Source organism: Furipterus horrens, unplaced genomic scaffold, assembly GCF_987537825.1.
Source record: "Furipterus horrens unplaced genomic scaffold, mFurHor1.1.pri manual_scaffold_1, whole genome shotgun sequence".
Classification (NCBI taxonomy): domain Eukaryota; kingdom Metazoa; phylum Chordata; class Mammalia; order Chiroptera; family Furipteridae; genus Furipterus; species Furipterus horrens.
In genome coordinates, this window is record NW_028327171.1 from 117,707,736 (window position 1) to 117,732,783 (window position 25,048).

General features: G+C 37.9%; 1 protein-coding gene across 1 annotated transcript in view; it reads left to right on the forward strand.

Annotated features, from left to right (window-relative positions):
* CNTNAP5 (contactin associated protein family member 5) overlaps positions 1-25,048 on the forward strand; it is a 1,232,224-nt gene that overhangs the window by 1,022,643 nt on the left and 184,533 nt on the right. The window contains exons 18-19 of the mRNA XM_090279100.1: positions 3,840-4,079; positions 22,617-22,841. Coding sequence (XP_090135226.1) covers positions 3,840-4,079; positions 22,617-22,841 — 465 coding nt within the window. The remainder of the gene's footprint in view (positions 1-3,839; positions 4,080-22,616; positions 22,842-25,048) is intronic.

Sequence of the window (25,048 nt, forward strand, 5' to 3'; positions counted from 1 at the left end):
TAGATTGACCTGCTTTTATTTCTTGCTTTTGTTATGTGATCTTCTTGTATACAGTTGTTAAGCTGCTTCCTCCAGCTGATGCCACTTGGACAGGAGTAGTCTGCTTGCGAGATTTCTCCCATAGCACTGGGGATGATTCTGCACTGGGATATAGTGTGCTGCTCCCCCAGCTCTTTCTCCAGAGCGAGTTCCCAAAACTTTTACAAAGCACCTCTAGTTCCCTTCACCCTCTTTTGGCAATAGCCATGTATGAGCATTCAATGAGTTACTTATAAAGTTTCTAGCATAGAGTAAAAATTTAGATTTTTTAAAAATTAGATAAATTTTTTTTTATTCTCAACTAACTTGCAGATTAAATATGAGACTCATTAAATGACTTCCAGCAGTTTAAGGATAACTATTTTTGTTGTTGTTGTTGTTGTTTCAACCTTGTGTAAACACTAGACAATCTACAGACAAACCCACAAGGGCCAGAAAGTCAATATGAATGATTAAGGCAATCCTGGTGGGAATGTGGCCAGTGGAGAGTGCATGCTGTGTTTTATCATACAGGAAGCAGATTCCTTGTTAAGATATCTCCTGATTCTTCAGTGAAATTCTTAATCGAATTTTTTAAAAAATAGATTATCTTAAAAAATGGCAAAGACTTAAACTAAATAGTGGGTGGGCAAGAAATATATGAAGTAATATGTGTATGAGTGTAGGTGTGTATGTCATGGTAGGGATGAAGGAGGGGAGCCATAGGGTGCATGAGGGAAGGTACTATATGACATAAATACAAAGTACGTGATGAGGTCCAAAGTCAAGACACACCATTAACACTGGGGAACCATTAGCCATTCAGATACTTGATGCCCTGAAGTGAGAACAGGAAGATGAAGAAATAAGTGGAGACCAGATCCTTCATGGTATATCAGCTGTGCAAAAGATTTGAACTTAATTTTCCACAATGACTACTCTCTGAAAGATATCAAGAAGATCTGGCAGGATTAAGTTTTTGCATATGGTTTATCTCTCTGATTTCATAGTCATGAGTGGATCCAAAGAGTCAGTGCTTAGAGTAGGACCATCAATTAGTTGTTGCTGGGATTCAAGTGGGATGTGGCTCTGGGTATGGAGGGAGGTGGATCTGTCTTTAGATATCTGGAAGAGCAGGTCCACAGGGATTTTTGTGGGTAAAGAACTGTGAGAGGAGGAGGAGGGAAAACTGTGGCTGCATTTCTGATCAGTATTCAGGCTTCACAGAAATTCACATCTCTAACACAGATTGTACAAGGAGTAGATAATGCCAGAAATGGAGGGCACTAACAACCTGACAGGCTGTGAGTGTGTGAGCAGGGAACATCGTTTTAGAATTATTCTGTACTGAGCCTACAAAGAGGAGTGAGCAAAAGTAGGTCATTGTTTTCCATTTATAAACTTGTTGACTGAGTCACATACAAAAATAATGTGCAATAGATTCTGCATTTTCCACCTCTGCTAGAATTAAAATGTCACTAACAAGACATATAAAAAGTTATTTAAATCTACCAAAGGGAGTAACAACAAAATAAGGAAAAAATAAAACAAAATATTGGACTACATAAATCCTCTCCTCTTTATTCTACACAATTTCTAGGAAAGAAATAATAAAACTTCTATAATGTGCTTGTATTTTTAAATTGTTAAAAGGAGATATACTTATTAAAATCAATACAGACAGAAGAATACTGTTTGTGTTTGACCTCCTGGCCATCCTGAGTATCACTTACCAGAACTGAAAGTACAATGGAGTTTTATCTTTAATTCAGGATAAGAGACTAGATTAATCCTTTAGGAACATTCTGTCTTAAATACAAATAGTGATTGTCATAAATGTATTTACAGGTATGATGACACAGTGTGATTCAGGGAAAGCAGAACTCTCCCTACTCCTATCCTATGTTGCCACCATCCCCATTTCCAGTATTTGCTTGTCCATCCAGCAAGACTGACTGGTGCCAGAAAATGTTTACATTGCATATTTATTTCTTTAACTTACAGCTCAGTTGTTTTTGTTTAAATCTATATCCTCAGTCTGAAATAGCACATTTGGAATTCATATCTGTATCCACATTCGTGGAAACATATTGATATTTTTATTTGGTAATTTTCTAGACCAAGATTTAATAAAGTTGCAACAGGAAGGACTAGAGATGAGTGAGGTTCAGAAAGCAGAGGTGACTTACAAAGAAAACAAGCGGCCTCTAGTCTTTGCTGTTTCCCAACACACCTCCTCCTCTCCATTAGTATTCCATGTAGACCCAGAAGACCTGAATGTCCTCCACTATGTATGCATGGATTTGAACCTGAAGTATTGCATTTGGAATAGAACTTGGGTTTCTTATTGCCAGAAATGTCTCTTCTCTGGGACCTTCCAGAATTCCCAAAACAAAATAAATATCCTCCTATCAGATTTAGCTTAATTTCCTGGCTTGTTATATCTCAATACACATTTTCCTGATATTAGACATTTAGGCTAGTAGAATCCTGGATTTCTAACAGAACACCCTGTATCTTTGAATCTACTCTGTTCTTAAGTAATTTTCAATGAGAATTGTAGATGTTTCTGAAACTTTCACTAGGTACCCTCTGCAGAAAGTTGGGTAGCAATCCTTTTCTGTATTTGAGAAGAAGAAATTCATCTTCCAAATAATAATTTGAGGGTAATATCTTAAATAGATAATAGATAGGTGTACATATAGATGGATTGATAGATAGAAAATAGATAGATAGATAGATAGATGATATAGATATAGATATAGATATAGATATAGATATAGATATAGATATACTATTGTGAGGGTTTAAGAAAAGGGATAGGAAAGAAGTTTTAAGATACTATATCTTAGTTAAGCCTTACTGTAAACACATGAAATAGAGTTATTCTTATTTTACAGATTAAGTAGCTGAGGCTCAGGTGAGTCAATAGCTAATCATCTAATAACATGGATGATTACTGCAATACTTCAGGCTCTAATCCATGCATACATAGTGGAGGACATTCAGGTCTTCTGGGTCTACATGGAATACTAATGGAGAGGAGGAGGTGTGTTGGGAAACAGCAAAGACTAGAGGCCGCTTGTTTTCTTTGTAAGTCACCTCTGCTTTCTGAACCTCACTCATCTCTAGTCCTTCCTGTTGCAACTTTATTAAATCTTGGTCTAGAAAATTACCAAATAAAAATATCAATATGTTTCCACGAATGTGGATACAGATATGAATTCCAAATGTGCTATTTCAGACTGAGGATATAGATTTAAACAAAAACAACTGAGCTGTAAGTTAAAGAAATAAATATGCAATATAACATGGAGTAGGACATATCATGTTCTAAAGTACAACCTCGTTCTAGTCCATCACACTGCACCAACCAAATAAGCATTACAAACTCGATGAGCCTAACAACGTGCTTCTAACTTTGCCAGAGGCACAATTTCACTCTGTGCATTCAACTTCAGATTTCTGCTGTTTACTGAAAGGACATTTTATCTCATTTTCAAAGAACATGACAAGTTCCTATCTTAAAGTTTCTACCTTAAATGTGTAGAGTACAGGATTCCATATGAACTATAATCTCTTAAAATATGATTTTGAGTGTATATTAGGAGGGAGATGTTTTTCCCAGCATGAAAAAGCATACATCTTTTAAAAGCTCTTTAAATTTAAATTTCTAATTCTCCATGGAAACTTTAGTGGAAAAGTCCGCTTCAGCATCACAACGGGACAACTGTTGACTGTTAGGAATGCCAATATTAAACTTAAAAAAATTTAACCATGTGATACCTTATTTGTTTTTCCTTGTGTTTTTCACCACTTAGGGGGAACATCATCAAAACAGAAAGGCTTTCTAGGATGCATTCGCTCCTTACACTTGAATGGGCTGAAACTGGACCTGGAGGAGAGGGCCAAGGTCACATCTGGAGTCCGGCCAGGATGCCCCGGCCATTGCAGCAGTTATGGCAACATTTGCCATAATGGGGGCAAATGTGTGGAGAAGCACAGTGGATACTTCTGTGATTGCACCAATTCACCAAATGAAGGGCCTTTTTGCAAAAAAGGTACAATAGGCATTTTTGTTTCCCCATGTGCTGAGTTGTAGTATCTTCAACCCATGGCCAAGTCATATTACTCCATCACCTTAGAGAGTCCTCAAATGATCATTTAGTCTCCCTCAATTTCTCTCTGTTTAGAGACTCTGCATATCTCCGCAACATAATTACATTTACTCATTATCATTGAGTGTGGGCACTGGCAGTGAAATTGTAACAAATGGGTAGTAAGTGTAAAAACAGGCTCACTGTAGCCAAGCTGAGCACTGGGAGAGGTGAACTCTCATTTCTGTTGAGTCACATAGATCATACAGGATGCACTGACCTCAGTTCGAATTCCTAAGTCCATAAATATAATCAAAGAATTATAGAGTCTAGCCATGGAGGGACTTTAGCAACCTTTAAGCAATTCTAAGTCATTTTTACAATTTGGAGTATATAGGTAAGTAAGTAAAATCAGTATCATATATTTAGTAAAATCCTCTTATTCTACAGGTGATATTGATGGGGTTTGAGGCTTTAAAAGCCCCCCCAGAGACTCATACTTAGTCTGTTACTTATGTAACAGAGGAGTCAAAATTCCTGCCCTGATATCTTTCTACATCCCCTCCAAATCTTATTAATTGATTGTATTAACAAAAGCTAAGCATGATGAATATACACCTTAGACAAGGAACGATGGTCATGATACAAATTATCTAGAGAAATTAAAGGTAAGAATAAAAATTGTAAAATCTTATTTTAATTGTAAGTACTTAGTATTTTTAAAATAGAAGAACAAAAGATTTGGTATGCCTTTACAGAATGTTTAAGTTTATTTTATTGATAAAAAGTTTGTTGAGTAAATGATAAAAACAATCTTTCAAGAGCAGCATTTAGAGAGATCCAAGATGGCAATGAAGTAGATGGAAGTTACACTCAACTAAAATATAGAATAATCAATCTGAATAACCAACTGAAGACTAGCTGAACAGAAGTCTTATAACCAAGGATTGATAGAAGAAGCCATAATGAGACTCTTAGGAAGGGTAGAGACACAAAAAGAACCAGCCTCACTCTCATGGGTAGTGCTAAGGATCCTGAAAAATATTGCTGCTTAAGGGGGTTCCCCCTGAGGAGCAAGACATCTCAACCTTATGCCAACCTCCCCGGCTCAGAACAGCAGAACCAGGAAGAGGCACACACATAACATCTGGCTGTGAAAATCATTGAGCTTTCTGTTCACAAGGGAGAAAGGGGTCTGTTAGAGATACAGGTACCCTTTTAAAGGGACAGTGCACAAAATCTCCTTTGTAGTCACTCGCCTTGAGCTCCAGTGGTGGTAGGGTAGAGAAAGATATAATAGTGTGAGGACACACTGGGATATGCAGCTCTGGGGGGGGGGGGGACCTAAAGAGACAGCCTCCAGGGTCCCTGTGCTGAGTTTCTTACCCACACAGCAGAAACCATGTTTTGTGAATGGACCTATTCCCTTCAGACTGCAGGAATACAATAACCCCAATTTCTATACTCCCTGTCACTCCACCCTGTGGACTTCACATCCTGTGGATGAATCAGCTGCCTGGGCCCTGAGTATAGAGGTGAGTATACTCAGGGAGTGTAAGTGCCTGAGTTGTGTGTCTCTAACATGGGGGGCCATATTTTTTCTTGCACACCCAACTGGTGCAGAGACCTTCCTTCACATGGCCAAATTTTGATCTATTTGGGCCAGATAAACTCTGCTGACCCCACCCTTATGACTCTCTGGGACCCTGCCCCAATGCAGAGGTCTTTGAACACCCAATGGGTGGAAGCCAGTCTTGGTATACAATGGAACTTTTGCTGAGTGTCTTCAGATCTAACACTAGTACTGAGTTTGAATCTATCAATCTGGTGAACACCACCCTCTTGCAACTCAAGCACCACCAGATGCTCATTCAGTGACTAAGCCTAAGAAGAAGCTATCAGGTGGAGACTAGTGGACATGGACAAGATGAAGTTGGTACCTTTGGGCCTTTTGAAAGCTTGACCCCAGGCTTGATAATGGTAGAAGCTGGCCTTGATGCCCAGCTTGCTCCTTCTCATGCACACTTAGTTCATTGCAGTGTTATTTACATTAGTCAAGCTATGGAAGCAAGCCAAGTACCCATCAATAATCAAGTGAATAAAAAAAGCCATTGTACATATATGAGGTCTCTCCAGAAAGTATCCAGTGTTATACTATGAAAAATAGAGGCATTTATTGAAGAAGGTACAAGATACAAAAAACATAGTACATAGAACAATGATGCCTCAATCCCCTTCAAAGTAGGCACCTTGGGACCTCACACAGTTCTCCTAATTGCTATCAGCTGCCACATTGTATTTTCCTGAATTTCATCCACAGTCTGAAATCTCTTCCCTTTAAAAGGTGATTTTAGTTTTGGAAAAAGCCAAAAGTCTCAGGGTGCCAAATCTGGGTTGTAGGGGAGCAGAGAACCTAGCTGATTTAATGTTTCACAAAAAAACTCTGCAAAGAGACATGATGCATGAGAGGGTGTGTTGTCATGACAAAGCTGCTAATCATCAGTTGGTCATAGCTGTGGCCTTCTCAACATTCAAAGAGTTTCCACAGAAGACTGTTCAAACTTAACACAGAATTTGATGCAGATTCATTGCTCTACTCGCTCAGTCATTTTGAATGCAATGGCAACACAATACACATGCTCACTCAAAGGCATCTACTGCCCCCCACTGATTAATATTGTGAAGTCATCATTATTCATGCATGGGCATTCCAGCCCACTCTGGTTGGCTACCAGGTTACATCAATGTTGCGCAAACTATTTTTGTTATATTAACAATGATTGGACTTTTTCTGGACAAACCTTGTATACAATGTAATATCATTTGACCATTAAAAAGAATGAAGTCTTACCATTTGCAACAGCATGGATGGACCTAGAGGACATTATGCTATGCAATATAAGTTAGCCAGAGAAACAGAAAAACATGAGTTCACTTACACGTGGAATCTAAAGAACAAAATAAACCAGCTGTCCCAACCTTTCTGGCACTAAGGACTGGTGCGCCCACCATGATAAGAGGTAGAGTTCAGGTGGTAATGTGAATGAGCGAAGCTTCGCTCGCTGGCCTGCCCCTTGCCCCTGCCATGTGGCTTGGTTCCTAAGAGGTCGTGGACTGGTACTGCGGGTTCAGGACTGCTGAGATAAACAACCACACAAAACAGAAAGAGATTCATGCAGAGAACAGACTGACGGTTGCCTTCAGGCATGGTTGTTGAGGGCCTAAGTGAAAACTGTGAAGGGATTGAGAAGTACAAATTGGAAATTACAAAATAGTCATGGAGATGTAAAGTGCAGCATAGAGAACATAGTCAATAATATCATAATACCTATGTATGGTACACTTTGGGTACTGGAAATATCAGGTGTAACATTTGTTAAAGTGTATGACTTGCTAACCACTATGCTCTACACCTGAAACTAATACAAAATAATATTGTCATTTAAAAACTTTTTAAAAATAAGGAAACAATTTTTTTATTTTATTTTTATTTTTTTAAAGTATATTTTATTGATTATGTTGTTACAGTAGTTCCAATTTTTTCCCCTTTACTCCCCTCCACCCAGTATCTCCCTCCCCCAGCATCCCCCCCCCAAGTCCATACCCATGGTTCGTAAAAAATAACTATCCCTCCCTCTCAGATATTAAGACCCTTTGTAATCTTGTAAAGGACAATGGGCGAAGGTCTCAAGCTCCTCTAGCTGCTTCAAGCTGGACATGGTTGTTGTCCTACCTACCCTTGGGTCCAGAAATCCGTAATAATAGTCGGGGTGTGGAGGGGACGGTGGCCTTCCCACATGGGGAAGGATTGTGCAGACTCCAGGTCAGTTGGCTGTCTCTGGACAACGGCGTGCTTGGTTTAGCAGGCTGGCATCCTTGTTGTGTTCTGGGGGCAACAGATTTGGCAAAAAGGGTTAAAAAGCATCATTCAATCCATAACTACTAGGTGACAAAAGGCAGGGATTAATTTTTCAATGTTCCACATTAGGAGAAAAAAAAAAAAAAAAGGGCTTCTTTGGAGGAAGGTGTGCTAGGCACATCTCGCCTGTCCAAAACCCTTTTGCCCATTATATTTAGTTTGGGCTGAGGGAAATAGTTTATGTTTTCCCCCTCTCAGACCTCTGGGCTCTTTCTGTCCAAGCCATTAGGATAGAAAAGAGAATTCAGTTTTAAAGTGAAGCCCACAGACCACCCCATTCTTCACCAACCCAGCCATCTAGTTCAGCCAAACTGTTGAGTCTCAGGAGGCAGCGCTGCAGAGAGGATTAAGTGAGGCTTATGCGTACAGACAATCACTCAGGTAATGCGGTCATAGGCTTATGCCCTTTGAAAACAGAAAACACATGTTAATTTATGTAACATAACCAACAAACAAGTCTCTAAATCTGTAAGACTGTCTTATTGGGAAGACATCCAGTTGCAAGGCACTTGACATTCTACTTGCCTGCAACTTGAATCTCTTTGGTGATATCACAGATATGGTTTAATTTTCAAGTGAAACCATTTTTTAAATGAGAAGAAACTTTTAAGACGGTTAGCTGCCCTACTTTACAGTCTGCCACTGACCATTGTGATTTTCCTTGAATAGTGATTTTTCTCCCTAAGATTACTCTCCTTGTCTTTAAAGGGACTACATTAAGTCTATTTTTAATTTATCCTGTTCATTTGCATAAACATAACAAGAGCAGCAAATGATCACTTATGATCTTTAGTTCTGTTTTGCTGGAACTTACCCAAGGAACATTTAGGGTGGCCCTCAGTCTGCTCTTCAGGGCACAGAAGCTGGGCCACATACCTGGCATTCATCCTTGCCTATACACACCTGTCTTTTCCAAGTCTTTCTGGTTTTCCATTGTGCCTTAAGGTCCCTTCTAGCCATCTTTCAGGAAAACAACCTTCGTTCCTTCCCTGGAGAGATTGCTGTGGACCGCACAACCAACCATGGTAGCAGGCCTTTTATTTCGCGGGCTTTTATTACCTTTGAAAGTCATTCCCAGTTCCTTAGGGCTTTTTGGTAACAACCTGAGCCCAAGCATGTCTCCTTTAGGCTTGACATTCCAGTCAAAGGCTTGGTCAGAAAAAGGAACCTCTAATAACAACTGGTCTTATTAGGTCTATGCAAAGAAACTTAAGTCATTACTTACTTGTTTAGAATGCCAAACTCTGGAGAGATCAAATAGGGAGAAAAATATACAACGTGAAGGAAAATCTTTGTCCTAATATTCACTGAACTGGCATTTCCATTCTTCATATTTTCATTTTCCCCCACTAAAAAAATTTTTTTGTTTGTCTCACTTTTTTTTTTCCTCTCTTGCTTTCCTGTATCCTGCCCCTCCCTTCCCACACATTCAGTCCCCACTCAGTTGCCCATGTCTGTGGGTCATTTATACATGTTCTTTGATTTTACACTTCCCCTTCTTACCCCCTTTTCTCCCTCCCACCTCCCCCCTTGTTACTGTTAGTCTACTCCTTGTTTACATACCTCTGGTTCAATTTTGCTCATTTGTTTGTGTCGTTCATTAGTTTCCTGTAATAGGTGACAGCATAACGTATTTTTCTTTCGTTGCCTGGCTTATTTCGATAAGCATAATTCTCTCTAGTTCCATCCATGTTGTTGCAAATGGTAGAAGTTCCTTCTTTCTTTCTGCTACATAGAACTCCATTGTGTAAATGTACCACAGTTTTTTGATCCACTCATCTACAGATGGGCATTTAGGTTGTTTCCAGCACTTGGCTATTGTAAATAGTGCTGCTATGAACATTGGAGTGCATAGGTTCTTTTGAATTGGTGTTTCAGGATTTTTCAGATATAATCCCAGTAATGGAATTGCTGGTTCAAAAGGCAGTTCCATTTTTAGTTTTTTGAGGAAATTCCAAACTGTTTTCCATAGTGGCTGCACCAGTCTGCATTCCCACCAGCAATGCACCAGGGTTCCCGTTTCTCCGCATCCTCTCCAGCACAAGTTGTTTGTTGATTTGTTGATTATGGCCATTCTGACTGGTATGAGGTGGTATCTCATTGTGGTTTTTATTTGCATCTCTCTGATGGCTAGTGATGTTGAGCATATTTTCATATGTCTATGGGCCTTCTGTATGTCTTCTTTGGAGAAGTGTTTCTTCAGGTCCTTTGCCCATTTTTTAGTTGGGTTGTCTGTATTCTTGGTGTTGAGTCGTATGAGTTCTTTATATATTTTGGAGATCAATCCCTTGTCTGAGATGTCATTGGCGAATATATTTTCCCATATGGTTGGTTTCCTTTTCATCTTGCTGATGTTTTCTTTAGCTGAGCAGGAACTTTTTAGTTTGATGTAGTCCCATTTGTTTATTCTTTCCTTTATTTCCCTTGCCTTAGGAGATCGTCGGCAGCCGTCCGTCTCGAGAGACGATGGTGTAGCTTCTTAAGAGTCTATCTGCACTGCCGAGAATGGCTGTGCAGTCCGACTCGGGAGTGACATGGTATCTGTCTCCTCCTGTGTTGAATCGACATCTTGCGATGACGCTGAAGCTACAGAGCCTGGGCAGGGTAATATGGAGGGTCTGCTGTTGCCCATGCAGCAGACCCCCCCTCTCTTCGCAGCTGAAGGGTCCAAGGGAAAGACGGAGTTGATACAGCTTGGCTTCAGGTGCGCCGCAGGAGTTGCCGGTGTTGACTACAACGTCAAACCGCCTTAGGGACTCCGGCTCCGGATTTTCTGTCGGGGTTTACTCCCTTAGCCTTTCCCCTGAAGAGGTATGCCGCAAGGCAGCGGAGGTTTTTTGGAGTCAGAGTTTTCCTTCTCTGATGTACCCTGACTGGAAGATCGAACCAACGACACTTAGCTCGCAGGCCGACGCTCAATCCACTGAGCTAAACCAGCCAGGGCAAATGATATATCAGTGAAAATGTTGCTACGTGGGATATCTGAAATTTTCCTGCCTATTTTTTCCTCTAGGACTTTTATGGTATCACGGCTTACATTTAAGTCTTTGATCCATTTTGAGTTTATTCTGGTGTATGGTGTAAGTTGGTGGTCTAGTTTCATTTTTTTGCATGTCCCTGTCCAGTTCTCCCAACACCATTTGTTGAAGAGGCTCTTTTCACTCCATTTGATGTTCTTTCCCCCTTTGTCAAATATTAGTTGACCATATGAACCTGGGTTTATTTCTGGGCTCTCTATTCTGTTCCATTGATCTATATGTCTGTTTTTATGCCAGTACCAGACTGTTTTGATTACTGTGGCCTTGTAGTATAGTTTGATATCAGGTATTGTGATTCCTCCTACTGTGTTCTGCCTCAAAATTGCTGTGGATATTCGGGCTCTTTTTTGGTTCCATATAAATTTTTGAAGTATTTGTTCTAGGTCTGTGAAATATGTTGCTGGTATTTTAATAGGGATTGCATTGAATCTATAAATTGCTTTGGGTATTATGGACATTTTAATGATGTTGATTCTTCCCATCCATGAGCATGGTATATGCTTCCATTTATTTGTATCTTCTTTAATTTCTTTCTTCAGTGTTATGTAGTTTTCTGAGTACAGGTCTTTTACCTCCTTGGTTAAGTTTATTCCTAGGTATTTTATTTTTCTTGTTGCTATGGTAAATTGAATTTTTCTTTCTGTTTCTATCTCTGAGTTTTTATTGTTGGTGTATAAAAATGTCTTTGATTTCTTAATATTGACTTTGTATCCTGCTATTTTGCCGAATTCACTTATTAGGTCGAGTAGTTTTTTTGTGGAGTCTATAGGGTTTTCTATGTACACTATCATGTCATCTGCAAATAATGACAGTTTTACTTCCTCTTTTCCAATTTGGATGCCTTTTATTTCTCTTTCTTGTCTGATTGCGGTGGCTAGAACTTCCAAGACCATGTTGAATAGGAGTGGGGAGAGCGGACATCCTTGTCTTGTTCCTGATCTCAGGGGGAATGCTCTCAGTTTTTGCCCATTGAGTATGATGTTGGCTTCAGGTTTCTCATATATGGCCTTTATTATGTTGAGGTATGCTCCCTCTATTCCCATTTTGCTGAGAGTTTTTATCATAAATGGGTGTTGTACTTTATCAAATGCTTTTTCTTCATCTATTGATATTATCATGTGGTTTTTGTCTTTCATTTTGTTTATGTGGTGTATCACGTTTATTGATTTGCGAATGTTAAACCATCCTTGCATCCCTGGGATGAATCCTACTTGATCGTGGTGTATGATCTTTCTAATGTGTTGCTGGATCCAGTTTGCCAATATTTTGTTGAGGATTTTAGTATCTATGTTCATCAGCGATATTGGCCTGTAGTTTTCTTTCTTTGTTGTGTCTTGACCTGGTTTTGGAATTAGGGTTATACTGGCTTCATAGAATGAGTTTGGCAGTCTTCCCTCTTCTTGTATCTTTTGGAATAGTCTGAGAAGTATAGGAGTTAGTTCTTTCCTAAATGTTTTGTAGAATTCACTTGTGAAGCCATTCGGTCCAGGGCTTTTGTGTGCTGGGAGTTTTTTGATTACTGTTTCAATTTCACTAGCTGTTATTGGTCTATTCAGACTTTCTGCTTCTTCTTGATTCAGTTTGGGAAGACTATAGGTTTCCAGGAATTTGTCCATTTCCTCTAGGTTGTCAAATTTCTTGCCATACAGTTGTTCGTAATAATTTCTTATAATCCTTTGTATTTCTGTGGTATCAGTTGTGATTTCTCCTTTTTCGTTTCTGATTTTATTTATTTGGGTCCTCTCTCTTTTTTTCTTGATGAGCCTGGTTAAAGGCTTGTCAATTTTGTTTATTTTTTCAAAGAACCAGCTCCTACTTTTGTTGATCTTTTGAATTGTTAGTTTAGACTCTATGTCATTTAATGCTGCTCTGATCTTGATGATTTCTTTCCTTCTACTTGATCTGGGCTTTGCTTGTTGTTCTTCCTCTAGATCTTGTAGCTGTAGGGTTATATTTTTTATTAGATATTCCTCTAGCTTTTTTAGGTAGGCTTGTATTGCTATGAACTTTCCTCTTAGGACTGCTTTCGCTGTATCCCATAGGTTTTGGGTTGTTGTGTGTTCATTATCATTAGTTTCCAGAAACTTTTTGATTTCTTCCTTGATGTCATTGTTAACCCATTCATTATTTAATACCATGTTATTCATTCTCCATGAGTTTGAATGTTTTTGAGTTTTTTCCTGGAGGCTGATTTCCAATTTTAAGCCATTGTTATCTGAGAAGATGCTTGATATAATTTCAATTTTCTTGAATTTGTTAAGGCTTGTTTTGTGTCCTACCATGTGGTCTATCTTTGAAAATGTTCCATGTGCACTTGAGAAGTATGTATATTTTGCTTCTTTGGGGTGAAAACTTCTATATATATCGACTAAGTCCATTTGATCTAGAGTGTTGTTCAGTGCCTCAATATCTTTGGTGTTTCTTTGCTTCGAAGATCTGTCCATTGTTGACAATGGGGTGTTAAAGTCCCCTACTATGAGTGTGTTGTTGTCTATATCTTTCTTGGAGTCTTTCAAAAGTTTCCTTACATATTTGGGTGCTCCTAAGTTGGGTGCATATATATTTATAAGGGTTATATCTTCTTGATGGATTTTTCCCTTAAGTATTATGAAATGCCCTTCTTTGTCTCTTTTTATGGACTTTGCTGTGAAATCTGTTTTGTCTGATATAAGTATTGCTACCCCGGCTTTTTTTTCATGCCCATTTGCTTGAAATACTTCTTTCCATCCCTTTACTTTCAGTCTGTGTAGATCTTTTGTTCTAAGGTGGGTCTCTTGTAGACAGCATATATGTGGGTCATTCTTTCTAATCCATTCAGCTACCCTATGTCTTTTAATTGGAGCGTTTAATCCATTTACATTTAAGGTTATTACCGATAAGTACTTATTCATTGTCATTTTTCCCCTTTGTACTCGTGTTCTTCTCTGTCTCTCTCTGTTTCTTTATCTTCTTAGAGCAGACCCTTTAGCATCTCTTGCATTGCTGGTTTGGTGGAGATGTATTCTTTTAGCCTTCTTTTGTCTTGGAAGCTCCTTATTTCACCCTCCATTTTGAATGAGAGCTTTGCTGGGTATAGTATTCTAGGTTGTAGGCCTTTGTTTTTCATTGCTTGGAATATTTTTTGCCATTCCCTTCTGGCTTGTAGTGTTTCTGCTGAGAAATCTGATGATAGCCTTATTGGAGTACCCTTGTATGTTATTAGTTGTTTTTCTCTTGCTGCTTTTAGGATCCTCTCTTTGTCTTTGAATGTTGCCATTTTAATTATGATGTGTCTTGAGGTGGGCCTGTTGGGGTCATCTTCATTGGGACCCTCTGTGCTTCCTGGACTAGTGTGACTCTTTCTCTCGTCATGTTAGGAAAGTTTTCTGTCATTAGTTTTTCAAAGAGGTTTTCTATCCCTTGCTCTTCTTCTTCTCCTTCTGGAATTCCTATGATATGGATATTATTACGTTTCATGTTGTCCTGCAGCTGTCTTAGAACCTCTTCAGTCTTGTTCAGTCTTTTTTCTTTTTGTTGCATTGTCTGGGAGTTTTTGTGTATGTTGTCCTCCAGCTCGCTGATCCGATCTTCTGCTTCCTCTAGCCTGCTTTTAATTCCTTCTACTGTGTTCTTCAATTCAGAGATCGTATTCTTCATTTCCTCCTGGCTCTTATTGATAGCTTCTATGTCCTTTTTCATGCTCACATAATTTTCTGTGAGTTCCTTGTAGTTTTTCTGGAGTTCTTTGTAGTTTCTGCTGAGCTCATTCAGCTTCTCCATAATCCATGTTTTGAATTCCATATCTGATAGTTTGCTCCCCTCTATTTCATTTAGCACTCTTTCTGGGGATTCTACCTTTCCTTTTGATGGGAGGTTGTTTCTCTGTCTCCCCATTTTTTTGACTCCTATTGTTTGTTGGTGCTTCTTGGAATGATCTGCACTTCCTGGATCTGCCTCTGGTGGCGTCAGATCATGTACCAATCTGGCCCTAGGCAGCCTGTTGGAGACTTCCAGGGATCTACTGCTGTTGTCTGTCTTCTTTGATTGTTAATCTATTCAATCTGTGATTAGCTGTCAGGCTTAAGGACTGTGCGTGTGGCAGCTTAATTCCTGTAGGCAGGGCTTTTGCTCCCCCTCAGGCTGATGCCACTTGGAGGGGAATGGTCTACCCGCAGTACTGGGGATGAGTCAGCACTGGGACCCAGTCGGTTGCTCCTCCAGTTCTCCCCTCAAAGCCACCGTGCCAAATTCTCCCCAAGTGTCTCCAGTCCTCTTTGCCTTCCCTCTGCTTGAGCCCAGGGTAAGTGGGGGCCAAAATATTTTCGTATGTGATCCACTTAAGAGCTCTTTTTCTCCTGCTGTTTCTCTCCGGCTAGCAAGAAACCCTGTGGCTTTTCGCTTTTCACAGCTGATAGTATTTTACTTTCCACTCTGTTGCTGTAGGCTGGGAAGCCCAGCTGGGGGTTTAGACCCTGCCCTTCTCAGGGGGAATCCCTGGCTGCTGAGCTGTTTCTCAGTTCCTTCAGCTGCCACCCATGTGAGCCTAGCCAGCCCTTCCGCGTCTCCGCACTCCCTACTGGTCAAGTTGTGATGTAGCGGCCTTTTCTGTCTCTCCGTGGTTATAAGACTTCTTTCCAGCTAGTGTTCCGTTGGTTATTCCAGATGATTTCTCCAAAATTAAGTTGTAAATCCAGACTGGTCCTGGCAGGAGGTTAGTGTAGCTTCCACTTACTCCTCCGCTATCTTGGATCTCAGGAAACAATTTTTAAAGTACAACATTTACATTATTAAAATAGATGTTTTAATCACCATTTTATTTTTTGTTTTTTCTATGTTTTTAATTTCTTTTTTTTATTGTTGTTCTATTACAGTTGTCCCATTTTTCCCCCATTGCTCTCCCCTGTCCCACCCACCACCACCCCTCTCCCAGAGTCAATCCCCACCCTGTTGTCCATGTCCATGGGTCATTCCCTCACTAAATCCTTCCCCTTCTTCCCCCACTTCTCCCCCTCCTCTCTGGTCACTTTCAGTCTGTTTCTTGTTTTCATGCCTCTGGTTCTATTTTGCTCATTTGTTTGTTTTGTTCATTAGGTTCCTGTATTAAGTGAGATCATATGGCAAGCTTAATACTCTCCATTTCCACCTATCCATTTATTTACAAACAGTGATGGCAGTTATAAAAAGTCTTGTCAATTCATTAAAACATATTCTCTAAGCCTCTCTGCCAAGCAAGGCTTTGTTCAATCCATCTTCCTATTGGAAAGAAGCACCTAGTATTGTTCTTCCAAGGATCCATAATTTATGTTCTTTATCCAATTGCACAGGACTTCTCTCTAGTTAATATGAATTACTTGCTTGTTATCACTAGAAAGTATCAGGCTTCTTGGAAGAAAATTAATGGTATAAATTGTAGAACCAACAGAGTGCTGGGCCCTGTACTGGAGCTCAAAATAAAGCAGGGCCCATCCTGATGGGCTGTTAATACAGCTAAGAAAAGCAAAGTGCTACTGGGGTAGGTCTGTGAACAACTTCCCTGAAAAATCTGAATGCTACCATTAGTGTTTCCACATGCTAGAAGAAGCGAATACAGAATAGACACTACCAGGTGCTGGCACTAAAGTATACTGGCTTTGTTTTGTAATATCTGTACCCAAGGCTTCTGCTTGGGGAAAAGGAGAAAGAAAAAAAAAAGAATAATAGACCTCTGCATTTTTCCAGGGACACTGTTCAAATATCTCATAGATCATATTGTTCTGAATTTAATGTAATTTTTCATTGGCTCCTTTCTCTGAAAAAACTCCTATGGATTATCTACTTTCCATGCCACTGTATCATTTGACTGAATTTGTTGAAACATTCTCTGTGCTCTCTCCCACGTTTTATTTTGATCTACAAGCAAAATAGACAAATATGTGTTTAGCATTTTCAGCTTGTTTCATATTTCACTGTTTTTAGCATTCTCTCCTCCATCTCGTGAATTTAATGAAATGATTCTCTTTATATTCAGCAGTTCCAAAGTCTATAAGAAGAACTTTTTAACCAAGTCTATTAGGCATGCTAATTGTATTTGGGAAATGTGGCTTAGAACTGAAATGAAACCATTAGCTATAAGATGGTCCTGAACAAAGTTGCTTTCTATTGAGGCAGTCTTCTATGCTAACTTCTATGCATGTATATGAGGGTGTGCAAATACTGGAAATATGTGGCGTACAATTAGGGACATTTATCCATTAGCTATGCCTGGGCTAGAACCATGGTCCACTGACTTATTCTGTTTCCTATTAAAGTACAAAGAAATAATAATCATAAAATTAGCTTGTAATTATTGATTGAAATATTTATTTTTAACCCCCAACCTAGTAAGGAGGATGGTAATGTCTACATTTAACATATGAAAACATTGAAGGTTACAGAAGTTTCGTGACTTGCTAATAAACATCAGAGCCAGAGGTCCAGTCAGGATCTTTCTGGTTCCTTTTCTGCTATATGACCTAATTTTATTCTGTACAGAATTCTGGTAATATGATTAAAATATGTAGTTGTGTGTGTGTGTGTGTGTTTTTTTTTTTTTTTTGTGATATAATTGATATACCATGATATTCAAAGTTCTAAAATGTACAATTTATGGGTTTTTATAGCATATTCAGAAAGTTGTGCAACCATCACACTATCTAATTTCAGACTATTTTCATTGTTTCCTCTAAAGAAAATGTATACCCATTAGCAGCAACTTCCCATTCACTTCTCCCCACAGCTCTTGGAAACTACTAATTTACTTTCTGTCTCTATGGATTTTTCTATCTGAATATTTCATATAAATAAAATCATATAATATATGGACATTTGGGATCTGGCTTCTTTAACTTATCATGTTCTCAAGGTTCATCTATGTTGTAGAATTTTTCTGTACTTTATTCCTTTTTATTTCCCAAAGAATATTCCAATGTCTGGAGGCACCACATTTTGTGTATCCATTTACCAGTTGATGGTTTAGAATGTTCCATGTGTGTGTGTGTGTGTGTGTGTGTTATTGTGAATAATGCTGCTAGTAACATTCCTGTACATGTTTATGTGTGAACTTCTGTTGTCTATTCTCTTGCATATATACCTAGAGGGAGGACTGCTGGTGTATATCATAACTTTGTTTAACTTTTTGAGGAAGTGACAAACTGTTTTTTAAAGTGGGTTCTCCATTTTACATTCTCACCAGAAAAATATGAGGATTCTGATTTGTTCTCATCTTCACCAACACTTGTTGTTGGTCTTTTTTGATGCAAACATATGAAATGGTATGTTATTGTGGTTTTGATTTGCATTTCCCCTAATGACAACTAATATTAAACATATTTTTATGTAGTTATTACCCATGTGTATATATTCTATGGTGAAATATTTATTCAAATGTTTTGTCCATTTTTAAAGTGGATTTTTTCTTTTTATTGTGCAGTTGTAGGAATTCTTTGTGTATTCTTAATATAATTTTCCTATTAGATATATGATTTGCAAAAGTTTTCTCTGTTTTTCAATTTCTTGATAGTATCTTTTAATAACAAAGTCTGTGTTTTAAAAAATTTTGACGAAGTCTAATTTATCTTTTTATTTTTTCTTTTGTGATCTGTGCTTTGGGAGCTACAGCTAAATAATCATTGTCTAATCCAAGGCCATGATAAATTACAGCTATTGTTTCTTCAAAGTGTTTTTGTATATGGTGTAAGTTAGGGGTTCAACTTCATTCTTTTGCATATGGATGCTCAGTTCTTCCAACACCATTTTAAATGTGTGCTTGCCTTTAGTCCACCTCCAACCCCACTATCATCTGAACAATCTGGGTATGACTGTCATTATATTGCCATTTATTTTATTTTTAGATTAAAAACATTAGATAGCATATTTGTAATTCTAGTTGGTAATACATTTATAAGTCTAGAAAATTAAAAGCTCAATCTATTCAAAGATAACAAAAAAAATGTTGATGTCCTTCTGGCTCTTTTCTTTGCATTCAATAGAACTGTCTGTCCATTACATTTTATATCCTGATTTTTAAAAGTTTTATATCCATTACTATATAATTTTTCAGTTTTAATAATTGCAAAATATTTCATCTGGTGAGATTGTTTCTGCATATGTAACACATCCTACTACCAGAGAATTTTAGCTTAGCAATAGTGGGATTCTTTCACCAGATCTGCTTATGTTTGAATTCTGGTTTATCTGCAATTAGTGCTGTGATACCGGTTGTGTAACTCATCCTGTGATTCCTGGTTTTCTCAGCTATGGATATAAAAAATGTAGAAAATTCAGGAATCTTTCACAAAACATTATCGTGAACATTCAATGAGCACTTCACAAAGCACATGGGATAATGCCTGACATATAAATTCTCACTAAATTCTTCCTCTTATATTTGGAATTTCAGATTATCCTAATATTTTCACATAATACTATGATAAGCACATTAATCAATTATTTTCTTAGTAATAGAATTTCAGTGAAATATCTTATGTATATTTAGGTACACTTTACTAATTGCAAAAATAATTTTAAAAATTATCTAATATTTACCTTACTGACAACATATATCTTATTTAACTTTTTATTACAGAAGAAATAAATTATACACTGTAGTAGAAAGAAGAGTTTTAGAGGCCCATGCATCCATTATTTAGCTTCAACAGTTATCAACTCATGACCATTTTTATTTAATCTATATGATCACATCCATTTCTCTTCTTTTATTATTTTGAAGGAAATTCCAGATATCATATCACTTTATCTATAAATATTGCAATATGCATTGCTAAACAATAAGGACTTATAAAAGCACATATCAACAGGGCCATTATCATAAGAAAAAGTTAATAATAAACTTTAATATCATGCCAATTATTTTTTCTTCTTTTTAGTTTGTTTGTTGTGTTTCTAAATTAATTACAACCTAACTGACTTTTAGGTAACCACTAGCCTAGTAATTACTTAGGATTGATATTCATGCTTATTCTAATTCTATTAATGTTATTAAAACCAATTATTGTTTATTGAGTTCCTACTATGTGCCATAATTTTACATAATTCCAATATTTCTACCCATTTCAAGATTAAATTCATTCCTATTTATACTTGAATAACTTGAGATTAAATGGCTTCTGGTGAGAAGTGGAGAACGGCACAGCCAGCTTCCAGTTCCCAAGTCCATCAGACTACATGGCTGGCTCAGACACACATACCCTCAGCACCACCCTGTCTCCTAGCTACTTATTTTAGTTCATTCCACATGTTAAGGCTTAATCAGTGTTGAGCTCCTCATTCAGATCTTTTCAGGCTACTCTGGCCCATGGTGACATCCAATTCTGGGGATTATTTTCTGTCACTCACACATCATATACTAGCTACCTTCCATCAGTGTTATAATTTTTTTAATGTGTGTCCTGTCTCCTCAGAATGTAATCAACATAGTTTCTTCCACCAGGCAGGTGCTCAAGAGATGTGGTAATACTGATATTGTGAACCGAGAGTAGCATGATGGTCAGTCATTGATAACCACTTTTAAAGTTAAGATTTTTCTTCCACTTATCCCTATGGTTTTGATGTTCAGACAAATCAATCAAAGAGCTTTAATGTGATCAGAGAGCTTAAATTCTTAGATTATAAAATATAAGAAACAGAAAATATGAGAATCCAGGCATTTTACTGTATTTCCTTTATGTTGAGGTTGAAAATACCTAAGTAATAAAAATATTAGGAATAGGGGAGGAAGGAGGAGAGAAATTTGGTGGATGTGTCTAGTTAAAAATACTTCTCATTCTAATTCTCTGTCTCAAGTATAAAGAAAAATATGTATCCATATTTAATATGCTACCTAAGAGAATGCTCTGAATTATACTTACACATTTATCCATACATACAAACATCAAATTAAAGCCCTGTTTTTCTGTTTACTGGGAGATAGTAACTCAAAATGCAGGCAAAATGTCTCCAAGGATGTTAGTTCACTCAAAGAAAGTGATTCAAATCAAGCTGATAATTAACCTGAATCCTAACTGTCACAAATCTATGCTGCATATCTTTTTAATCAGGAGTATTGATGTAACTAGCATGATAAATGCAAACTCTTTCCCTGAAGATTTAGTGAAAATGAGCTGGTATTTTCAATCTGTTAACAACATATATAAATATGCAATTTTTTTTGACATGGTTATAGGCTACTATATGGTTTTCACAAAAATAGAAAAAACTGCAATAAAATAGGAAAGCAAAAGTCAGGTTTGATTTGTTCTAGGTGCCACCAGTTCAATGAAAGCATTTCATGGGAGATTAAGAATTTTCCACATATCAGTTGGAAAAGGAAATTAATTATGCCAATAAGGGTTCACGCTTACTGTGCTGTTTTTTATGACAGAGGTTTGCTGCCAGAACTAAGCTATGTTGTTCTAAGAAGGAACCTTTACTGTTTCACAGACAACATTAATTTAAAAAAGAGAATATCTTAGCATTTAGATGCATGTGTAGTCAATAAACAGATTTTTTTACATGAGGAAAATTAGAAGGGGTTCTGTTTAAATTATCTTCTAATATGGGAGTCTATGAGTTCAAACTGAGTGCTTTACACACATTATCTTAGTTATCCGCACAACAATATCGTTGGGGTCGGTTTTATGTTTCCCATTTGCCAGATGAGTAAACGGTCTCCACAGGGTTCCCCTACTTGCCTGGAACTACACAGCTAGTATGGAATCAAGTGAGCCTTCAGCTCTAGTGCTGAAGCCAAATACCATGCTGGTTCCACCAAACTAACAGTGGGAGCAAAGACATTACAAAGGAAAGACCTGGGATTTGCATGATTCTGCTCATTGAATGTCATCAGTGTGCAAATGCTTCCTTTCTTCATGGTGGTGGCAGAACCCTATTCAATGTGTTGTGATATGGGAGTGGTTTCTTATATGAAGCCTATTTGCCCAAGACTCTTCTCTTTTTGGGGACTGGATACCAATTCCTAGATGTCTAACATGTTGTATCTGGGAGAAGAAAACCTATGCCTTTCTGTTTCTATGGGTCCCCTTTCTTCTATTTCCATAGATCTTCACCCTTCATCCAACACCACAGAGCATTGCAGCTGCCTCCCAGTGTCCTACTCTCAGTAAATTAGAACTCACTTCAAATCCTCCACATACACAAGAAAAACACAAACCAGAACTGTGAGCATCTCAGTTCTAAAAGTAAGATGGTCCCAGTGCAATTTCTCTGTACTTTGCTTCTTGAAAAGTGAGCCTGACGCATGGTAGTTATTCTGCAAATATATATGAAACTTGATGTAAATTTCACAATGTAAATCCTCGCTTTCTCTTTTAGCTATGCAGTCTCATTCAAGGTTCTTAACCTCTGGAAGCCTCATGTTTCTTATTTACATATGAGAATAATGACTCCTGCCATTTGAGAATTGTTGCAGAAAGCATATCATATAATTAATGTACAGTGTCTGATGCATAGGAACAATAAACAACCTATTATAATATCCTGAGTAGTCAAGTAAATGCTTTAACATGTGTTTTCCCCTTTTATATTTTGCAGAGATTTCTGCTGTTTTTGAAGCTGGAACTTCGGTTACTTACATGTTTCAAGAACCCTACCCAGTGATCAAGAATCTAAGCCAGTCTTCCTCAGCCATTTACACAGAGTCAGCTCCACCTAAGGAAAGCATTGCACTTAGCTTTGTGACATCCCAGACCCCCAGCCTCTTGCTCTATATCAATTCTTCTTCTCAGGACTCCTTGACTGTGCTGCTCTGCAAGAATGGTGAGTACCGATGGCTTGAACACTGATGGAGTGTTGTGCTGGGCTAGAGAGAAAATTCATGGCATCCAGAACGGTGCATAAATTCAACCTTAATTTGGTCCCACCTGAGCAGCCTATTTCCAGACCTCCAGGCAAACCCTTAATTAAAGTTACCTTTATAAGTTGCTGTTGGCATCCAGGTCAGCATCAGTTCATTGCTGAAGTCTCAGATGCATTGACTTCAATTTGCCTTGAGTGTGCTGGAACCGATTAAGTGTAAAAGAGATGATCATAAGCATATCTGAATTTCAGAAGGACACTGTCAAATATACTGTCAAATAGACTGCAGTGCAGTCTCCCTTATTGAGGGCTGTTAGAACAACTAGTATAAATGCAGGCTGTATTTATATAAGTTGATTGCCTAGACCTTGGAGAGAACTAGTATATGTGAGTCATAATCTGGTGGGATACAGATCTGAGTTCTGAGAATCAGATTTTGAAAAAAATGTAAACAAAATGGCCCTGACTTATATGGCTCAGTTGGCTTGTCCTACAAAATTAAAGGTCTCCAGTTTGATTCCAGGTCAGGGCACATGCCTAGTCTGTAGGTTCAGTCTTTGATTGGGACATGTACAAGAAATGACTGAACAATGTCTCTCTCTCACACAACGATGTATCTCTCTCTCTCCTTCCTTCCCCTCTCTCTGAAATAAATAAAATAATTTTAAATAATGTGAACAAAATGAAATATGTGAACATATAAAGAGTAGAGGAATAAAGAGTTAGAATCCACTTTATACAAGAAATGGTGAAGGACACCAGTTTTGATAGCTATTAGGAAAAGTTAGGCTTTCTTCTCTTATGACTTAATTCCATGCTGTTGTAATGAGGACTATTTATATGGTCATGGCCAAAAAACTATGAGTTCAAAATCTTAGGAGAAGAAACAATTATTAAGATTGGCCAAGAGGGCAAATATATGAATATCCCTGCAATCTGGTCTCAAAGAACACTTTCTTGTGAACAAGAATATGTCTTTTCTCTTCTTGCAATTGCTGATATAATGAGATGAGCTTGACCTTTACAACCATCCAACACAGGGGTGGATTGTGGTAGGGCATTTAAGAAAGGAGCCTGAGATATGCAGCATGTGCTGTGCCCTCTCCAGACCTTACACAGAGACTCTAGCTATTAACTGGTTCTAATTTTTTTATCATGCTTTCACTATTTACATCATTGAAAATAAATATTATATGGGCCTAAAACAAGGATCAAAACTGATAGACCTCTGAGCGGAGTCAGGCCTGAGTACAATAATAATAACAATGTTCAATTAGAAATAACAGGACTCATTCATTCTTAGAACAACGTGATGGGAGCAAGAAAGAGGGAGAGATGACTAGAATGATAATTGGCAATTTCAGGACTGTTTGTTTTTTACGAGCCTTTTAGAGAGAAAGGAAACTGTGGGTTTTAGACCTCTTATTTAACAACAGACCTTTGCCTGATTAGAACCATTTGTTATTGGTTTTGCCTTGTATTTTGTTTTATGTTATTTTATTTTATTTTCTATTATCTTTTATCCTCCCATAACTTCTTCCATCTCTACCCACCAGCATCCCCCCCTCAATTATCACAATGATGTCTGTGTCTGTGAGTTTTTTTATCTTTCTTGTTCTTCCCTTTTTAACTCACTTCTTCCACTCCTCAACCCACCCCAGAGCTGTCTGTCTGCTCTTAATCTAGGAGTCTGTCTCTATTTTGCCTGATAGTTCAGTTAGTTCATTAGATTCCACATATTAATAAAATTATGTGGTATTATATAAGTATTTTTCTGATTGACTTATTTCACTTAATATAATGTTCTTGAGGTTCATCCATGCTCTTGTAATTGGTAAAAATTTCTCCTTTTTATGGCCAAGTATTATTCTATTGTGTAAATGTACCATAGCTGTTTTATCCATTCACCTACTGAGGGATACTTGGGCTTCTTCCAAAGCTTGGCTATTGTAAATAATGCCAAGATTTGAACATAATGGTGCAAATATTCTTTTGAATCAGTGTTTTGGGTTTCCTTGGAAATATTCCCAGAAGTGGAATTGCCAGGTAATAATGCAGTTCCATTTTTAAATTTTTGAGGTAACCCTACACTGCTTTCCACAGTGGCTGCACCAATCTTCATTCCCACCAACACTGCAAGAGGGTAACACTTTCTCCATATTTTCTCC